At 42.6% G+C, this 15,135-nt stretch overlaps 1 protein-coding gene across 3 annotated transcripts in view; it reads left to right on the plus strand.

Moving 5' to 3' along the window:
* The first annotated feature begins 204 nt into the window (after nucleotides 1-204).
* nbeal2 (neurobeachin-like 2) overlaps nucleotides 205-15,135 on the plus strand; it is a 231,847-nt gene continuing 216,916 nt past the window's right edge. For all 3 annotated transcript variants that reach the window (XM_078215895.1, XM_078215897.1, XM_078215899.1), the window contains exon 1: nucleotides 205-649. In XM_078215895.1, coding sequence (XP_078072021.1) covers nucleotides 599-649 — 51 coding nt within the window. In that variant the 5' untranslated portion in view covers nucleotides 205-598. The remainder of the gene's footprint in view (nucleotides 650-15,135) is intronic.

A 15,135-nucleotide genomic window follows, 5' to 3' on the forward strand; every position in this document is an offset into this window, starting at 1 on the left:
CTCGGGGGCGAGCTGCAGGCCGACGCCAGGGAGCGCGCGTGTGGACCTGTTAAAAACCAGCTCCCCCGCGGCTGTCACTGAGGGTCCGTTGTTGAGCCGAGGCGCGCCCCCGCGAGAGGGGCCGGCCCTCCGCTGGCGGGCACGCGCACTGAAGAGCAAACAGATTCAGTCCCCCCCCCCCCCGCAAAAAAAAACACACAACAAGAAGCAACAACAGAAATGAGAAAGAAAAAAGAAATCCCGGAACCGAGATGGCGGAAGCGCTGATTGAGTGAAACCAGCGAGAGAAAACATTGAGTCGGAGCTGCTGCCAACTTGATCAGGAGCATTTATCCCCAAGTACCAAGAGGAACAACTCCAGGGGAATTCAATATAAAACATGAGGAAAGAGGATCTTCACTGATGCTCAATCCCGTGCAACAATATTCCCCTGCAACAAGGGAATAACTCCACACATTGTGGAGAGAGAGAGAGAAAGTGGAAAGCAGGGATGAAGAGTTGCAAGAAAAAACTGCGCGTCTGAGAGGCGAAAGAGGAAATAATAAATTCATCAAAAGAAGTAACCGCAGCTTTTTTTGTTTGTTTTGCCGGCGGGAGAATGGCTTCGAAGGAGCGGCTGTACGAGCTCTGGATGTTGTACTTCACCAAGGTGAGAGTGAGTGAGTCCCCCCCCCCCCCCCCCACACACACCTGTAAACCCGGGGCCGCCAGTGCCAGCACCCTGCCCGCTCTGCCCACCTCGACACTGCCCCAATGCCCACCTTCACCAGCCCAAGGAAAGCAAAGGTGTAAACACACCGCTGGCCAGTGCACCCTGGCCAAAACAACTGGGTTTACTTTTGTGTGTTGCCCTTGAGATTCATCTTTTCGAATTCTACTTTCACTTATTTATATATATTTTTAAAAACGTAACCGCGATCCCTCTTTGGGGAGAATTATTACCACAGGACAATTGAAGGTTATGCTTCTGCTGATTTGTCATGTGTTTATGTGTAAACCAGCCTAACTGTGTTTGGAGATAGGATCCAATTATCACGCAGCAGCCCAGGACTTGGGGGCTTGTATTTTATTTATAGCCAGTTGATTTTTTTTGTTGTTTGTTTGAAAATAAGTTGGTGTGATCTCCATTCAAATGGAGCGAGGTGGCTGTCCCCGTACTGCAAACTGGTTGATCCTGGGCTGGACTGTGGTGTGTTTGGTCAGAAAGGCGACAAAAATAAACATCTCAGTTTCAGGGAGAGATCAAATGCGCAGTAACAGTCCAACATATTGTCGATTCTAATCGTTTTGCAGTGCGTGGTATCTGGGATTGTTTGCACTCACATTTAGAATGAGTGGCACTGCAAATGGTTTATAAAATCTGACTGCTGCTTAAAGTTTCCACATTGTACCCGTTGCACTTGCAGAAGATGAACTGTTGTTTTTTATTTGTTGTCACCATTTCCTGAAGGTGCTTTTATTTTTGTTGAGTCGATTATTTATAGAGATTGGTTTGGATGCAATGCTGTTTATATCTACATATGTATAATGTGTGCATTGTGCTGGAAAGGACAATCCCCAAGGCAGGGTTTGTCTGACACTGGATTAGACCAGTCTCTGCTTCAAGAACTGGGGTACTGCAGACATGTGTTTGAACTCACGGAGTATGTGTTGGGTCCTCAGATGGAACCCTTCCTCAAACTTTTAAGCTCTGGCTGTGCGCATTTGTGTTGGAATTCAGCCTTCAATTCTAACTCTTTTATAGACATCACACTTCACTTTAAAAATCCCGGGGAATCCAGCCGACTTTCTCTTTCTTAGCGATTTGTATTTTGCCCACACCTCCTCATTTCCCTCCTGAGATTTGGGATATGGCTGTGACATAGTCAAAGTATGATCTCATGCCAACCACCTCCTGCTTCCCTCTTTCAGGCATCACACTTGTGACCTTTGGTGCCATACCTGCATTGGTGGACTAATAACAGCGGTTATTATAAACCAGTGGGAGGCACCACTGCCACCTCAAATGTGTCTGCACATGCAACAATCAGGTTTGGGAACCCTGGAAAATGTTGTTCTCCTTCCCTAACTCAAGAGACTGTGACAAGTGATTTAGTCCACCACACAGTTCAATGACCAGATTTGGAGGAGGTATTTGGATGAATGGACAGATTTGACAGCAGTATTTTATGACTTCTACGGTTTAATTCCACACACATTACACGATTAACCATATTCTTTTTAAAAAGAGGACAACAAAAACAGAAAAATGCTGGAAAATCTTTACAGGTCTGACAGCACCTTTGGAGAGAGAGTAGAGCCAATGTTTTGAGTCTAGATGACCCTTCATCAGAGCTGCTGAGATTTTCCAGCATTTTTCTGCATTTGTTTCAGGTTCCTGCATCTGCAGTTGTTTGCATTTATCATATTCTTTTTAAAGAGGAATTAACGGTTGACAGCACAAGAGCTGCAATTGATGCTTTAGAGGTTAACCACATATATTAATCAAATGTACATATTCGAGAGTATGAGTTCAAATGCAGAATGGGAGATGGAAGATCCCCTTTATCTGTTGGTTGTAAGGCTCCTACACAAAGTAAGGTTTGAGGTGCTCAATATAGTTCCTGCCAGGGATAGGATTCTCAGCAAAGCACAGCCACTCATTTGACATCCATTTACACAAACTGGCACAGTAGTTACCACCAGTGGCGGATTAACTACCACCTGGACCCCTAGGCTAAGCTTTAGTAAGGCCCCCTGACCTTCCCCCCTGCCCCCTGCCCCCTGCCCCACCCTTCGTTGAATAGAATAAAGTGACGTTAAGTGACCTTAGATAACTTATATCGTTGTACTATGTATCATGTACTACATGTATAATATCATAAAGTTATATGAATCAATTACAGCCCTTTTATTCATTTATTTTTCATTTTCTTTACATTTGTACTTTAAAAAGCTTCCGTGTTTTTTGGTTTACAAAAGTATCAATAACAGCATGTAAATCAACAGATCGAAGCATGTCTGATTCAATGTGCATGAGTGCCAGATGACTAAGTTTCTCATCGCTCATTGTTGAGCGCAAATAGATTTTGATCCTCTTCGGTGCCGAAAATGAACGCTCACCTGAACAGTTAGTGAGTTTTTTTGCTCTCGGGCCCCCCTCCCTTCCAGACCCCTAGGCTTAAGCCTACTCTGCCTAATGGTTAATCCGCCACTGGTTACCACTGCTGCCTCACAGCGTCAGGACCCAGGTTTGATTCCCGGCTTGGGTCACTGCCTATGCGGAGTCCGCACGTTCTCCCCGTGTCTGTGTGGTTTCCTCTGGGTGCTCCGGTTTCCTCTCACAAATCTGAGAGATGTGCTGGTCAGGTGCATCAGCCATGCTAAATTCTCCCTCAGTGTACCCGAACAGGTGCCGGAGTGTGGCGACTAGGGGATTTTCACAGTAACTTCACTGTAATGTTAATGTAAGCCTACTTGTGACACTAATAAAAAACTATACAACATACCAAGGTTGGTTAATTTGGGAAGATGAAATGGCAATCTATTGAAGTAATGAATGCCCTTCTGAGTTTTACGTAGTACCAATTTGTGATTCTAGATACCTGGCAGCACTGCCTCCCTCCTTGTACTGTACTTTTGTATTTCTCTATTAGCCCAACTACTCAATTATTACATTCCCCCTGGGGCAGCATGGTGGGACAGTGGTTAGCACTGCTGTCTCACAGGGACCTGGGCTCAATTCCTGGCTTGGGTTACTGCCGGTGTGGAGTTTGCACATTCTCCCTATGTCTGCATGGGTTTCCTCCGGATACTCCGGTTTCCTCCCACAGTCCAAAGATGTGCAGGTTAGGTGGATTGGCGATGCTAAATTGCCCCTTAGTGACAGGGGGACTAGCTAGGGTAAATGCATGGGATTATGTGACAGGGCTGGGTGGGATTGTGGTCGGTGCAGACTCGATGGGCCGAATGGCCTCCTTCTGCACTATAGAATTGTATGATTCAACCTCTCCTCCCTGCTCCCACTTCGGATCACTACTAGCATCACTTATGAGAAGTGGATCAAAACCAACTGTCAACATCAAGAAATGTGGAATAAACCATTTGATGTTCATCGCCATCACCAGTCCGCCTCCAGTAATAACAAAATTGTGATGGTGAATTTAGTGAGAGTGGGAAGTGCAATGGGGGAGGAGCCAGGCAGGCATAAACCCAACTTTTACTGTTCTGTGGTCAGGGCGTATCTGAAAGAAATGTGTTGGTGAAATGGTTAAATTGAAGGTTTCCAGATTTTGCACTCAGCTGCTGTGAGAACTAAGTAAATGGTAAACAGTGAGAACATCACAGCACTTTTGTAGAGAGGCCAAGTGGAGCATGTGCTTACAAGTATTATGCTTAGCAAACTCATGTGACTTAAAGCAAACACGGATTCTCATGTAGCTTGCATGGAAAGTGGAAACTAAATCATGTTGCAGCAAGAAGAACGACTTGTCTTTAAATAGCACCTTGCATAACCTCAGTATGTCCCAAAGGAGTGTGATGGAATACTCTCCACTTACCTGAATGAGTGCAGCTCCAACAGCTCAAGACTACACCATCCTGAACAAAGCATCCTGCTTGATAAATACAACATCCACCACCTTCAATATCCATTATCTCCACCTCTGATGCACATTGGCAGCAGCAGCAATTCACTCAGTCGCCTTCAACAATGTAGTGGTATTGCCAATGGATTTGTAATCCAGAATCCAGGGCATTGATCTGGGGGCCCGGATTAGATACCCACCACAGCAGACAGTGGAATTTAAGTTCATAGAATCATGGAATTGATACAGTGCAGAAGGTGGCCATTTAGTCCATCGAATTTGCACTGACTGTCCGACAGAACATCTTACCCAAGCCCACTCCCCCACCCCATTCCTTTAACCTCACACATTTACCCCACCAATCCCCCTAACCTACACATCTTGGGACACTAAGGAACAATTTTGCGTAGTCAATCCACTTAACCTGCCCATCTTTGGACTCAGTAAAAACCTGGAATAAGAAGTCCAGTGGTGACCATAAAAAACTATGCTATCTAAAAAATATATTAAAAATATCCTTCCGGTAGGGAAGGATACCTGCAATGTGACTCCAGATCTGCAGAAATGACCCTTAAATGTCCTCTGAAATGGAGGGCAAATGGAGGGCAATTAGGGATGGGCAATAAATGCTGGCCCAGCCCAGAGCGATGCCCGTATCCTGTGATGAAATTTTTTAAAAACCTTTCAAACCTGTGACCTCTACCACCTAGAAGGACAAGAAGCCACTCACCACCCTTGGAAATATGTCACCATTCTTTCACTGGTTCAACATCCTGGAACTCTCTTCCTAACAGCACTGTGGGTGTACCTACACAGCATGGACTACCACCTTCTCAATGGCAGTTAGGGATGGGCAATAAAAATGCTGCACCATGTAAAAATGCTATCATGATTGGGAATTTGCACACAGCAGGGTGCTGTAAACAGCAATGAAATGATCAGATAATTGTGTTGTTTGAGGGGTAAACATTGGAATACAGCTCCACAATTTCCAGTTACCCTTTTATTTTGTTCCTTGCCCATTTTTTGCCACACCATACCATGTGTATCACCAGGCTGTTCAACATTGAAAGGAACCACAGTTTTATCCAGTCCTCACCTGATGTTTATTGGGTCAGCAACTGAACTTGTTCTCCTATCCCAATGGCACTGAGGCCAATTGTAGTCCTCCAATTGCCACCCCAGTTAAGATCAGCTAACTGAGCATAAGTTGGGGAATTCACCATAGGACCTTCTTGGTGGGTAGCTAATTGGGAAAAGCCACTGAGTCACTAGTGATGAGCTAAATTAAATTTGTACCATAATGACCAAAGACATGGCAACAAATCATAGAAACCCTACAGTGCAGAAGGAGGCCATTCGGCCCATCGAGTCTGCACCAACCACAATCCCACCCAGGCCCTACCCCCACACATTTTCCCCACTAATCCCTCTAACCTACGCATCCCAGGACTCTAAGGGGCAATTTTTAAAAACCTGGCCAATCAACCTAACCCGCACATCTTTGGACTGTGGGAGGAAACCGGAGCACCCGGAGGAAACCCACGCAGACACGAGGAGAATGTGCAAACTCCACACAGACAGTGAACCAAGCTGGGAATCGAACCCAGGACCCTGGAGCTGTGAAGCAGCAGTGCTAACCACTGAGCTACCGTGCTGCTGGAGAAGCTGCAACTTAAAAATGGTGGCATGTTTGAAACACCGTGGCACTCACATTGGGGCAGGGTGAAAATTTGATTATCCTGTTCTGTTCAGTTTGGATCAAACCCTTTGTTAGGAGCTGATGGGAGAGGCTGAGTTGTATCACATCAAGGAGCATGAAAATTGAACAAGAAAGTCCAGTCTAGGCATATAGTTCCTGTCAGCCATGGTGGAGGCTATATGTCCAATCTCTGCATTGGCGAGATCCTTCCAGGCAGCTCCCTGATTATAAGAGATAAATAAATCCCTTAAAGGAGCATATTTAAGCTGTACCTACCATAACATGGTGTGTTTGAGCATCCGGGTAAATTGATCTCAGCTGGATTAGCTGTAGAACGGGAGATTGTGGAGGCTAAGTTCACTGCAGAAAGTCAGTTAGAAATGGGAAACCTGGTCAGGGTTTTAAAAGTGGTTTACTGAGAGTATTGTCACGTTTTCTTGCTCTTCGCTCTGAGTACGTGGTCATTTCAAAGGCCATTAAGAGTCAACCACATATATTGAAACTGGAGTCACACGTAGATCAAATTAGGTAGATAGATTCCCTCCTGTGAAGTACTTTAGTTTAGTGAACCAGTTTAGATTTTAAGGAAATCCAACAACTTTCATGATTTCTCTGGTACCAACCTACAAATTACCGGATTTTAAAATTCCATTTCCCAATCTGCCTTGATGGAATTTCAACCCACAACCTCGAGGTTGTTGATCTTATACCATAGTAATTCCTAATCACTATCAAACAATCACTAATGGAAGGGCCCTTTGGTGAAAGACAGGGATGGGCTGATGTGTTACAAACCTGTAGTTGAATAATCTTCTCTACTTGTTATCCAGGTCCACCCACAAAAAATGGCTACTTGATACAGGTATTAGAGATTGGCCAATGTTTAGAGAACTGCAGCTCAGCAAGAACCAGCACCCTCTTGATCAGAGTGGAGAAAACTGGTGGGCGGGAAGGAAGGAAAAAAAAACGCATGGAAACTTGTCATGGAAATACAATTATGTCCAAAAACAAAACGTATGCATCTTCTGATGTTGGTGCTCTGTGTTGTGACCAGTGACATGTGCATGCTAATTCAGGTAGCATCAATTCTCCGTGTTTCAACAAAAAATAAAATGAAAGTGGAAATAAAAACAGAAATAGATGGGAGGAGAGTTTAAAATTAGGTAAGGCAGAGGTTGTGTTTCTTTATCCGTTCATGGGATGTATACATCGCTGGCTCGGCCGTAATTTATTGCCCATCCCTAATTGGCCTTGCAAATTGTGCTACCTTCTTGAATTGCTGCAATCTACGTGTTGTAGAAATGACCGCAGTGCTGTTAGGAAAGGAGTTCCATCATATTGACCCAGTGACAGTGAAGGGAAGGTGATATAGTTCCAAGTCAGGATGGTTTGTGACTTGCAGGTGGTTGTGTTCCTATCCAGCAGCAGCGCTTTTCCTTCTAGGCAGTGGAGGCCATGAGTTTGGGATGTGCTGGCGAAGGAGCCTTGGTGAGTTGCTGCAGTGCATCTTGTTGGTGGTACCTACTGCTGCCACTGTGCATCAGTGGTGGAGGGTGCAAAATTTGAAGGCGGTAGATGGGGTGCCAATCAAGTGGACTGCTTTGCCCTGAATAGCTTCAAGCTTCTCAATTGTTGATGGAGCTGCACTCATCCAAGCGGAGAGTATTCAATCACACTTTTGAAGTGTGCCTTATAGATGGTGGATAGACTTTGGGGAGTCAGGTGGTGAGTTACTCTCTGTGCAATTCCCAGCCTCTGACTTCCTCTTGTATTTATATGGCTGGTCTAGTTTCTGGTCAATGATAAGCTCCCATGATGTTGATTAGTAGGGCATTCAGTGATGCGAACACCATTGATTAGATTTGGTTAGATTTTCTCTTCTTGAAGATGTCATTGCTTGGCACTTGTGTGGCATGAATGTTACTAGTCAGTTAGCAGCCCAAGCTTGAATATTGTCTAAATCTTGCTGCATTAGGACATGGACTGCTTCAGTATCTGAGGAGTTATGAATGGTTCTGAACATTGTACAATCATCAGTGAACATCCCCACTTTATGATGAAGGGAAGGTCATTAATGCAACAGCTGGTGATGATTGGGCTTAGAGCAGTGCCCTGAAGAACACCTGCAGTGATGTTCTGGGACTGAGATGATTAACCTCCAACAATTTTGTTCTAGATATGACTCCAACCAGTCCAAAATTTTCCCTCTGATTCACATTGACTCCAGTTTTGCTTGGGCTTCTTGATCATAGAATCCCTACAGTGCAAAAGGAGGACATTCGGCCCATCAAGTCTGCACTGACTCTCCAACAGAGCATCCCACCCAGACCCTATCCCGTAACCTCACGTATTTAACTTGCTAATCCCCCTAACCAACACATCTTGGGACACTAAGGACAATTTAGCATGACCAATCCACTTAACCTTCACATCTTTGGACTGTACGAGGAAACCGCAGCACCCAGAGGAAACCACATAGACATGGGGAAAATGTGCAAATTCTACGCAGACAGTCACACAAGGTGGGGAATTGAATCCGGGTCTCTGAGGCAGCAGTGCTCGACACTGTGCCACCGTGCTGCCCACAAAAGTGAAGTGGAGAATATGGACATTGATCACACTACCTCGCACATGCTAAGTGAGCTCTCTACCATTTGAGTTAATTCCCCCAACCTAATGCTATACTGTATCAAATGTTGCCTTATTGTCAAGGGCAGTCACTTTCACCTCATCTCTGGAGTTCAGCTCTTTTGTCCATGTTTGTTCAGAGGAGCTTGTTTTAAAGGAAGGGACAGAAAATTTGTATTAAAATAGTGCCTTCCATGTTCATGGGAAGCATTCCAAGAAGTTTCACAGCCATTGATATATTCACGATTATGATGCAGGAAAATATAGTCAATCTGCAGAGTCCCACTAACCATTTCGTGATCAAATGAGCTGTTTTAATGATGTTGGTTGAGGGATAAATGATACTGGAAGAATTCTGCTGCTGTTCAGATAGTCCTGTGGGATCCTTTATATCTACCTGACAAAGTAGTCGGGGTCTCAACTTAGTACATCAGCAGAAAAACCAGAATTCCTTTCAGTCAACTATCAGCCTGGATTCTTGTGCTGAAGTCTCTGCTGTGGCATCGGAGCTCACACTCTTCTTACTCTGAGCCAAGAGTGAAATTAACACTGAGCTACAGTTGACATATAAATCCTTGTGGGAAGAAAATGCCCCAGGAACAGTGAAGAGAGGCAGAAGGGTATCAACAGTAATCCAGTTAGAGAGCCTACGTATTCTCAGGCGTGTTGCAAAGCTGTGGCTGGCTTAAAGGGCATCGATAAGGGGATCTTTGACTGGACAGTAGTGTAGAATGGGTGATAGCAGAAATAAAATTGGTAGAGATGTAAAATGGGCTGCCAACTTGTTTTGTATTATCGCACAGTCAAAATCTACCCCAAGGACTTTGAGGCTGATATTCGAGCACACAGCAAACTAGTGGAACTTAGCAAGTGATAACGAGGAAGACATGACTTGCATCACATAGATGGATTTGATCTCCTTCACTTACAGTCTGCATCAATTCTGAACATTAAATTGATTTTTTAATATAAATTTAGATTCCTTTCATTTCCTTTGAAATCTAATAAAACCTGTTCCTGTTGCTGCAGGGGTTCCATTATTGTCTCTGCCTGTCTGACAGAATCTTATACATTGATTCCTTTAAGTTTTCTAGTTAATTAATATAAGTTTTGTTTTAAATATTTAAATATACAAATTGGGAAACAGACTTTAGGAACTTGTTCCATAGAACCACCTTGTGAGCAAATATTGTAACTGCAATGACAGGAGACAGCAAAGTTGAATGGGGAATGTTACCATAGCAATTTACAATGGGAAATTTGACACAAAAGCATTATCAATAGGAAATAGACTTAGGTTCAAACCTCAAAATTGAGTTGATAGGCTGACAACAACACTGCCATTGACCGCAGTGCCTCTGGGTCAGGCAGTTGTTGGTTGGGGGGTGGGGACGGTGGTGAGGTAGAGTGGGGGGAGCGAGTGCTGAAGAGAAAGGAAATCAGCAGGAATATGATTGATTATTGAGAATGGACAAGACCATGGTTCGCTCTGATGCCTGACAGAGCTTTTCAAAATGTATGTAAGATTTTGAGTATAGACAGTTTCCATTAGTTAATGAACGGATATTGAGGGAGTACAAATTGAGGATTATCACTGGAATACTGAGAACGGGAATTTATAAAAAAACATTTTTTTTTCTCCCAGAGGATCTTTAGTATAAGGAATGATTTATTACAAGTGGCCATAGAGACAGAGGCTGTAACATTATTTGAAATGGAATTGGCTGAGTATCTGAAAAGGAAGAATTATGACAATACTGTGCCTGAAAGAAATGTTTTTCATGCAGGATCTGTTTTAACAGTCTGTTCTAACCAGTGCCACTTGGTCTGTGTTGTTACTGCAGCAGCATAATTGCTCCTAATGGCTAGGATGTTGGTTTTAATCTGAACTAATGCAGTTCTGTTGTTTTTAGTAATTTCCCCTGGGGATTTGCACAGTAGGACTTGATTGGGTTGATTGACAGTAATATCAGGTGACTGAGTGGATCTAGGCTGACACAGAGAACTCAAGCTTAGATGCTGCTTGGAGTTGTTAGAGAGCAGTGCCCCTCTTTTCCTCTCTGAATTTGGAGACTGGAATCTTTCAGGAAATAAATCTATTTCTTTCTTTGTTTGGGAGTGGATCTTTCTCTGAGAGTCTGCTGTATGAGAGTCAGAAGACAGGTGTCTGTCTGGATCTCTGTCCCGAGCTGTTAAAAGGCTGGAAATCTAGCATTCATGTAAGCATATCTGCTTTTGGTGCTAACTGGTTCTGAAGAAGGGATTTGTGTCCATGGCTTGCAACTGGAATATAGCAATAGCTAGTTGTTAAGAATTATACTTTGTCATGATTAAATATCTTAATTGGTTAAAGTTAAAAAGTTAAAGTTAAAATGTATTTATTAGTCACAAGTAAGGCTTACATTAACACTGCAATGAAGTTATTGTAAACTTCCCCTAGTTTCCACACTATGCTGATACTTTTGGTCATATTCTGTGTTCTTAAATAAAGTTTGTTTTGATAAAAACTTCCTATTGGATCAATTGAATCATACCTGGAGTGAAATACCTTATGCTCAGCCTAATGTCAAAATCAAAAGGAAAAGTTAGGGTCTAGGCTAACTTCATAATATAGCTTGGAGATTCTGATCTGGTCCCTAACAGAACATAAAGGGTTATAGAAGAAGGGAACAGTAATGGGAGTGGAGTAGATCATTGCAGGTAAAGAGTTAACAGTAACACAGACATGATGGACCAAATGTTGCCCTCTGCTGTAAATCCTACAACTGCCTGACCATTGTTGAATGGCCAGTCAATGACTGCACAGAGCCCCAAAAAAACAAAGATGCTGGAGGGCAATTGGTATTTCTGTACTCCAGGAACAGTCGGCCCTTTAAAGAAATGAAGAGAAAAGAAACATTTAATCTTCAGATAAAATGCCTAGTGAAATGTGAGTGCAGTTCTGAAGTGGTTATTATCGCCTGCTGCAAGTTGAAAACAGATTGACTTTGTTTTCAAAATTTAGAACTTAAAAAAATGTAAATAATGATTTCAATGGCTGGAGGATCCCCTTGAAATGTTGAAATACCACTGCTGAAAGAGAGAAAGGAAAAGTTCATATTTGGGTTCGACACCTTTCATTAGCATTTATCAAAAACCTATTTGCATCAGACAGAAAGTTGTGTGATCAAGCTCCACTTTCTAAGATTTGACTTCATAATCTAAATCACTGTTCCCAGTGCAGTATTGTGAGAATATCGTACTGGTGGAGATGCCATAAACCAAATGAGACATTCAGCCAAGAACCCATTTGCCTGTCAAGATGCATATAAGATTTTTTTTAAATCGCAAAACACACAGAGCAGACACAAGTCACTCACAAAGGTGTAAATGAATTGAGACGGGTCAGAAGAAATCACAAAAGAGAATTAACCCAAACTCACCCACAGCATAATCACTAAAAAGCTGTGGAAATCAGGTTCGGGTGTAAGTTCAATTATATGAAATTTTGGAGGTGACTCTTTTTGTGGAGAGTGAAAATTGACCCATAATCAAACCATTCTATGATTCTAAGAAAAGCTGGGATTTCAGATAAACATTCCTCCCTCGACCATGACCAATAAAATAAGAACAAGTCATCATTATTTATTGTTTGTGGGATCTTGTATGCTGGTAGATCTTGCTATATACTATATTGCTATATTGCTACTACATCTTCTTAGACAGTCCCTGGAGATCGAGGATGACTTGCTTCCGCTACAGTTTGCTGTGTTCTGAGGTGGCTGATAATTGCGAGATCTGCAGACTCTGCCACATGAGTGGCAGTTAATGATTGAAGGGCAGGGTGAATGGGGTGTTTGAAAGTTTGTGTTCTCCCTCTGACACCTCTGCCTACTCCTGATTAAGTCATTCTGTGTTTGGTGCCTTCCTGAATAAACCATTTTGGTTAGTCACAAGCCAAGGATTCTCTTCAGGGATGCTTTGAGAACATCCTTGAAACATTCTTTAGTGTTTGTATACAATACAGCCATGACTGTCCTTCAGTGGAGTTAAGTTGAATGTAGAATGTTTTGGGATTTTTTTTGAGAAATGTGATAAGGAACTACATAAATGCAAATTCTAACTAATCAACTTTTAGCCTCATTATTTTGATAAATAAATATCATATTAAATTATATGTGTTAATTGAGGAACAATAGGTTACAAATTGTGTCTAAGCCATGGGTACAATCACAACTGATCTATGGGTCCATTGCTTGTGTTTTTGATTCAACAGTGGTCAATTGTTTGTGGGTGTACTGTGGATGGGATCCAAATGAGAGAAGATATTGTGGGGTCTGTGAGAGTCAAATGCATGAGATAGAGTCAGTGATGGAGGAGGTTATACAGAGGTTATATAAGAGGATACTAAGAGGGTCGATAGGATCCAAGACAGAGTAAACTGTACAGGGTCTGTGGCATAAGATTATATGGGGTGGGGAGGGTCCATAATAGGGTAGAGTGTACAGAGCCAATGGAAAGAGAGTAAATGGTTGAACGTAAAATCCATGATAGGGTAGATTGTACAAAGCCTATGGGAGGAATAGGCTTGAAGGGACAAAGTAACTCACTCTAGTTATCTACTGCAGTTTTCACTTGATGAAACCTTGCACAAGATGTAAATTTGTTGCACCTCTGCTAATTTCCTGCTGTTATCTAAATCAGTCTCACAGCCCAAGGAATGCTAAGATCAGTATTTTCATCATAAGTTATAAGCGGAAGATATAACCGTGCTATATATAGTAAAACAAAACTTTGGGGCATTTGATTATTGGTCAATTTTCACTCTCCACAAAAAGAGTCACCTCCAAAATTTCAGATAATTGAACTTACACCCGAACCTGATTTCCACAGCTTTTCAGTGATTATGCTGTGGGTGAGCTTGGGTTAATTCTCTTTTGTGATTTCTTCTGATCCGTCTCAACTCATTTACATCTTTGTAAGTGACTTGTGTCTGCTCTGTGTTTTATGTAAACAGGACAATAGAAGTCCTGGTCAAACAGGATACAGTTTTCTTTCTGTTGTGAGAGGAGGGCTGGTGGCATCATTTGTTGGTAGCAACACACCAACCAAGCTTGAAGAGCAAGGTCAGAATAAGAGAACTAAATAATGGGTGGGGAGAGGTTCAGGTTATTCTGGTTGTGGTAATGGTCTCTCCCTTCGTGCAAGTGTCTAAAGCTTGTGTTTTGGAATTAATCCAAGCTTCTTGATTGGATCACCTCAATGATCGGACTATTTTTTTGTTCCGTACTTAGGTGACGGTTTTTGCTTAATTAGTAAAACTCTCACCTCTTATTCAAAAGATTATTGGTTCAAGTTAAACTTGGACAATTGAACATATAATCTCTGCTGACACTCCAGTATAGTATGAGGGAGTGCTGCAATATTGGAGGTGTAATCCTTTGAATGAAATATTAAACCAAGATCCAGTCTGCTACCTCGGAGGAAATAATAGATCCAAGTGCACTATTCTAAGAATAGCAGGGGACTTTGCTTGCTATCCTGACCAATATTTATCCCTCAACCAACATCACTTAAAAAAAATCTGGTCATTAATTTCATTGCTGCTTATGGACCTTTACTGTGTGCAAATTGGCTGCCAGGTTTCCCAAATTACAACAGTGATTATTATTAATAGATCAAAAGCCCCAAAGTTTTGGTTTACTATATATGGCACAGTTATATCTTCCAGTTATAATTTATTATGGACAGCACAGCAGCACAGTGGTTAGCACTGCTGCCTCACAGCGCCAGGGACTGTGGTTCAATTCCGGCCTCGTGTGACTGTTGGTGTATAGTTTGCATGTTCTCCCTGTGTCTGTGTGGGTTTTCTCTCACAGTTAAAAGATGTGCGGGTTAAGTTGATTGGCCATGCTAAATTGCCCTTTAGTGTCAAGGGGATTAGCAGGGTAAATATGAGGGATTAAGGGGATAGGCCTGAGTGAGATTGTGGTCGGTGCAGACTTGATGGGCCGAAAGGCCTCCTTCTGCACTGTAGGCGTTCTATAATCTATGATTACACTTCAAAAGGACTTAATTGGCTGGAAAGGTGCTTCAGAATATCCTGAGATGGTGCCAGACACAATATAAATGAAAGCATGTTGGAATCTGAAACAAAAACAGAAAATGCTGGAAAATCTCAGCAGGTCTGACAGCATCTGTAGAGAGAGAACAGAGTTAACGTTTTGCATCTGAATGACCCTTCATCAGAGACGATATAAA

This window comes from Mustelus asterias, chromosome 7 (assembly GCF_964213995.1).
Source record: "Mustelus asterias chromosome 7, sMusAst1.hap1.1, whole genome shotgun sequence".
NCBI classification, from domain to species: Eukaryota; Metazoa; Chordata; class Chondrichthyes; order Carcharhiniformes; family Triakidae; genus Mustelus; species Mustelus asterias.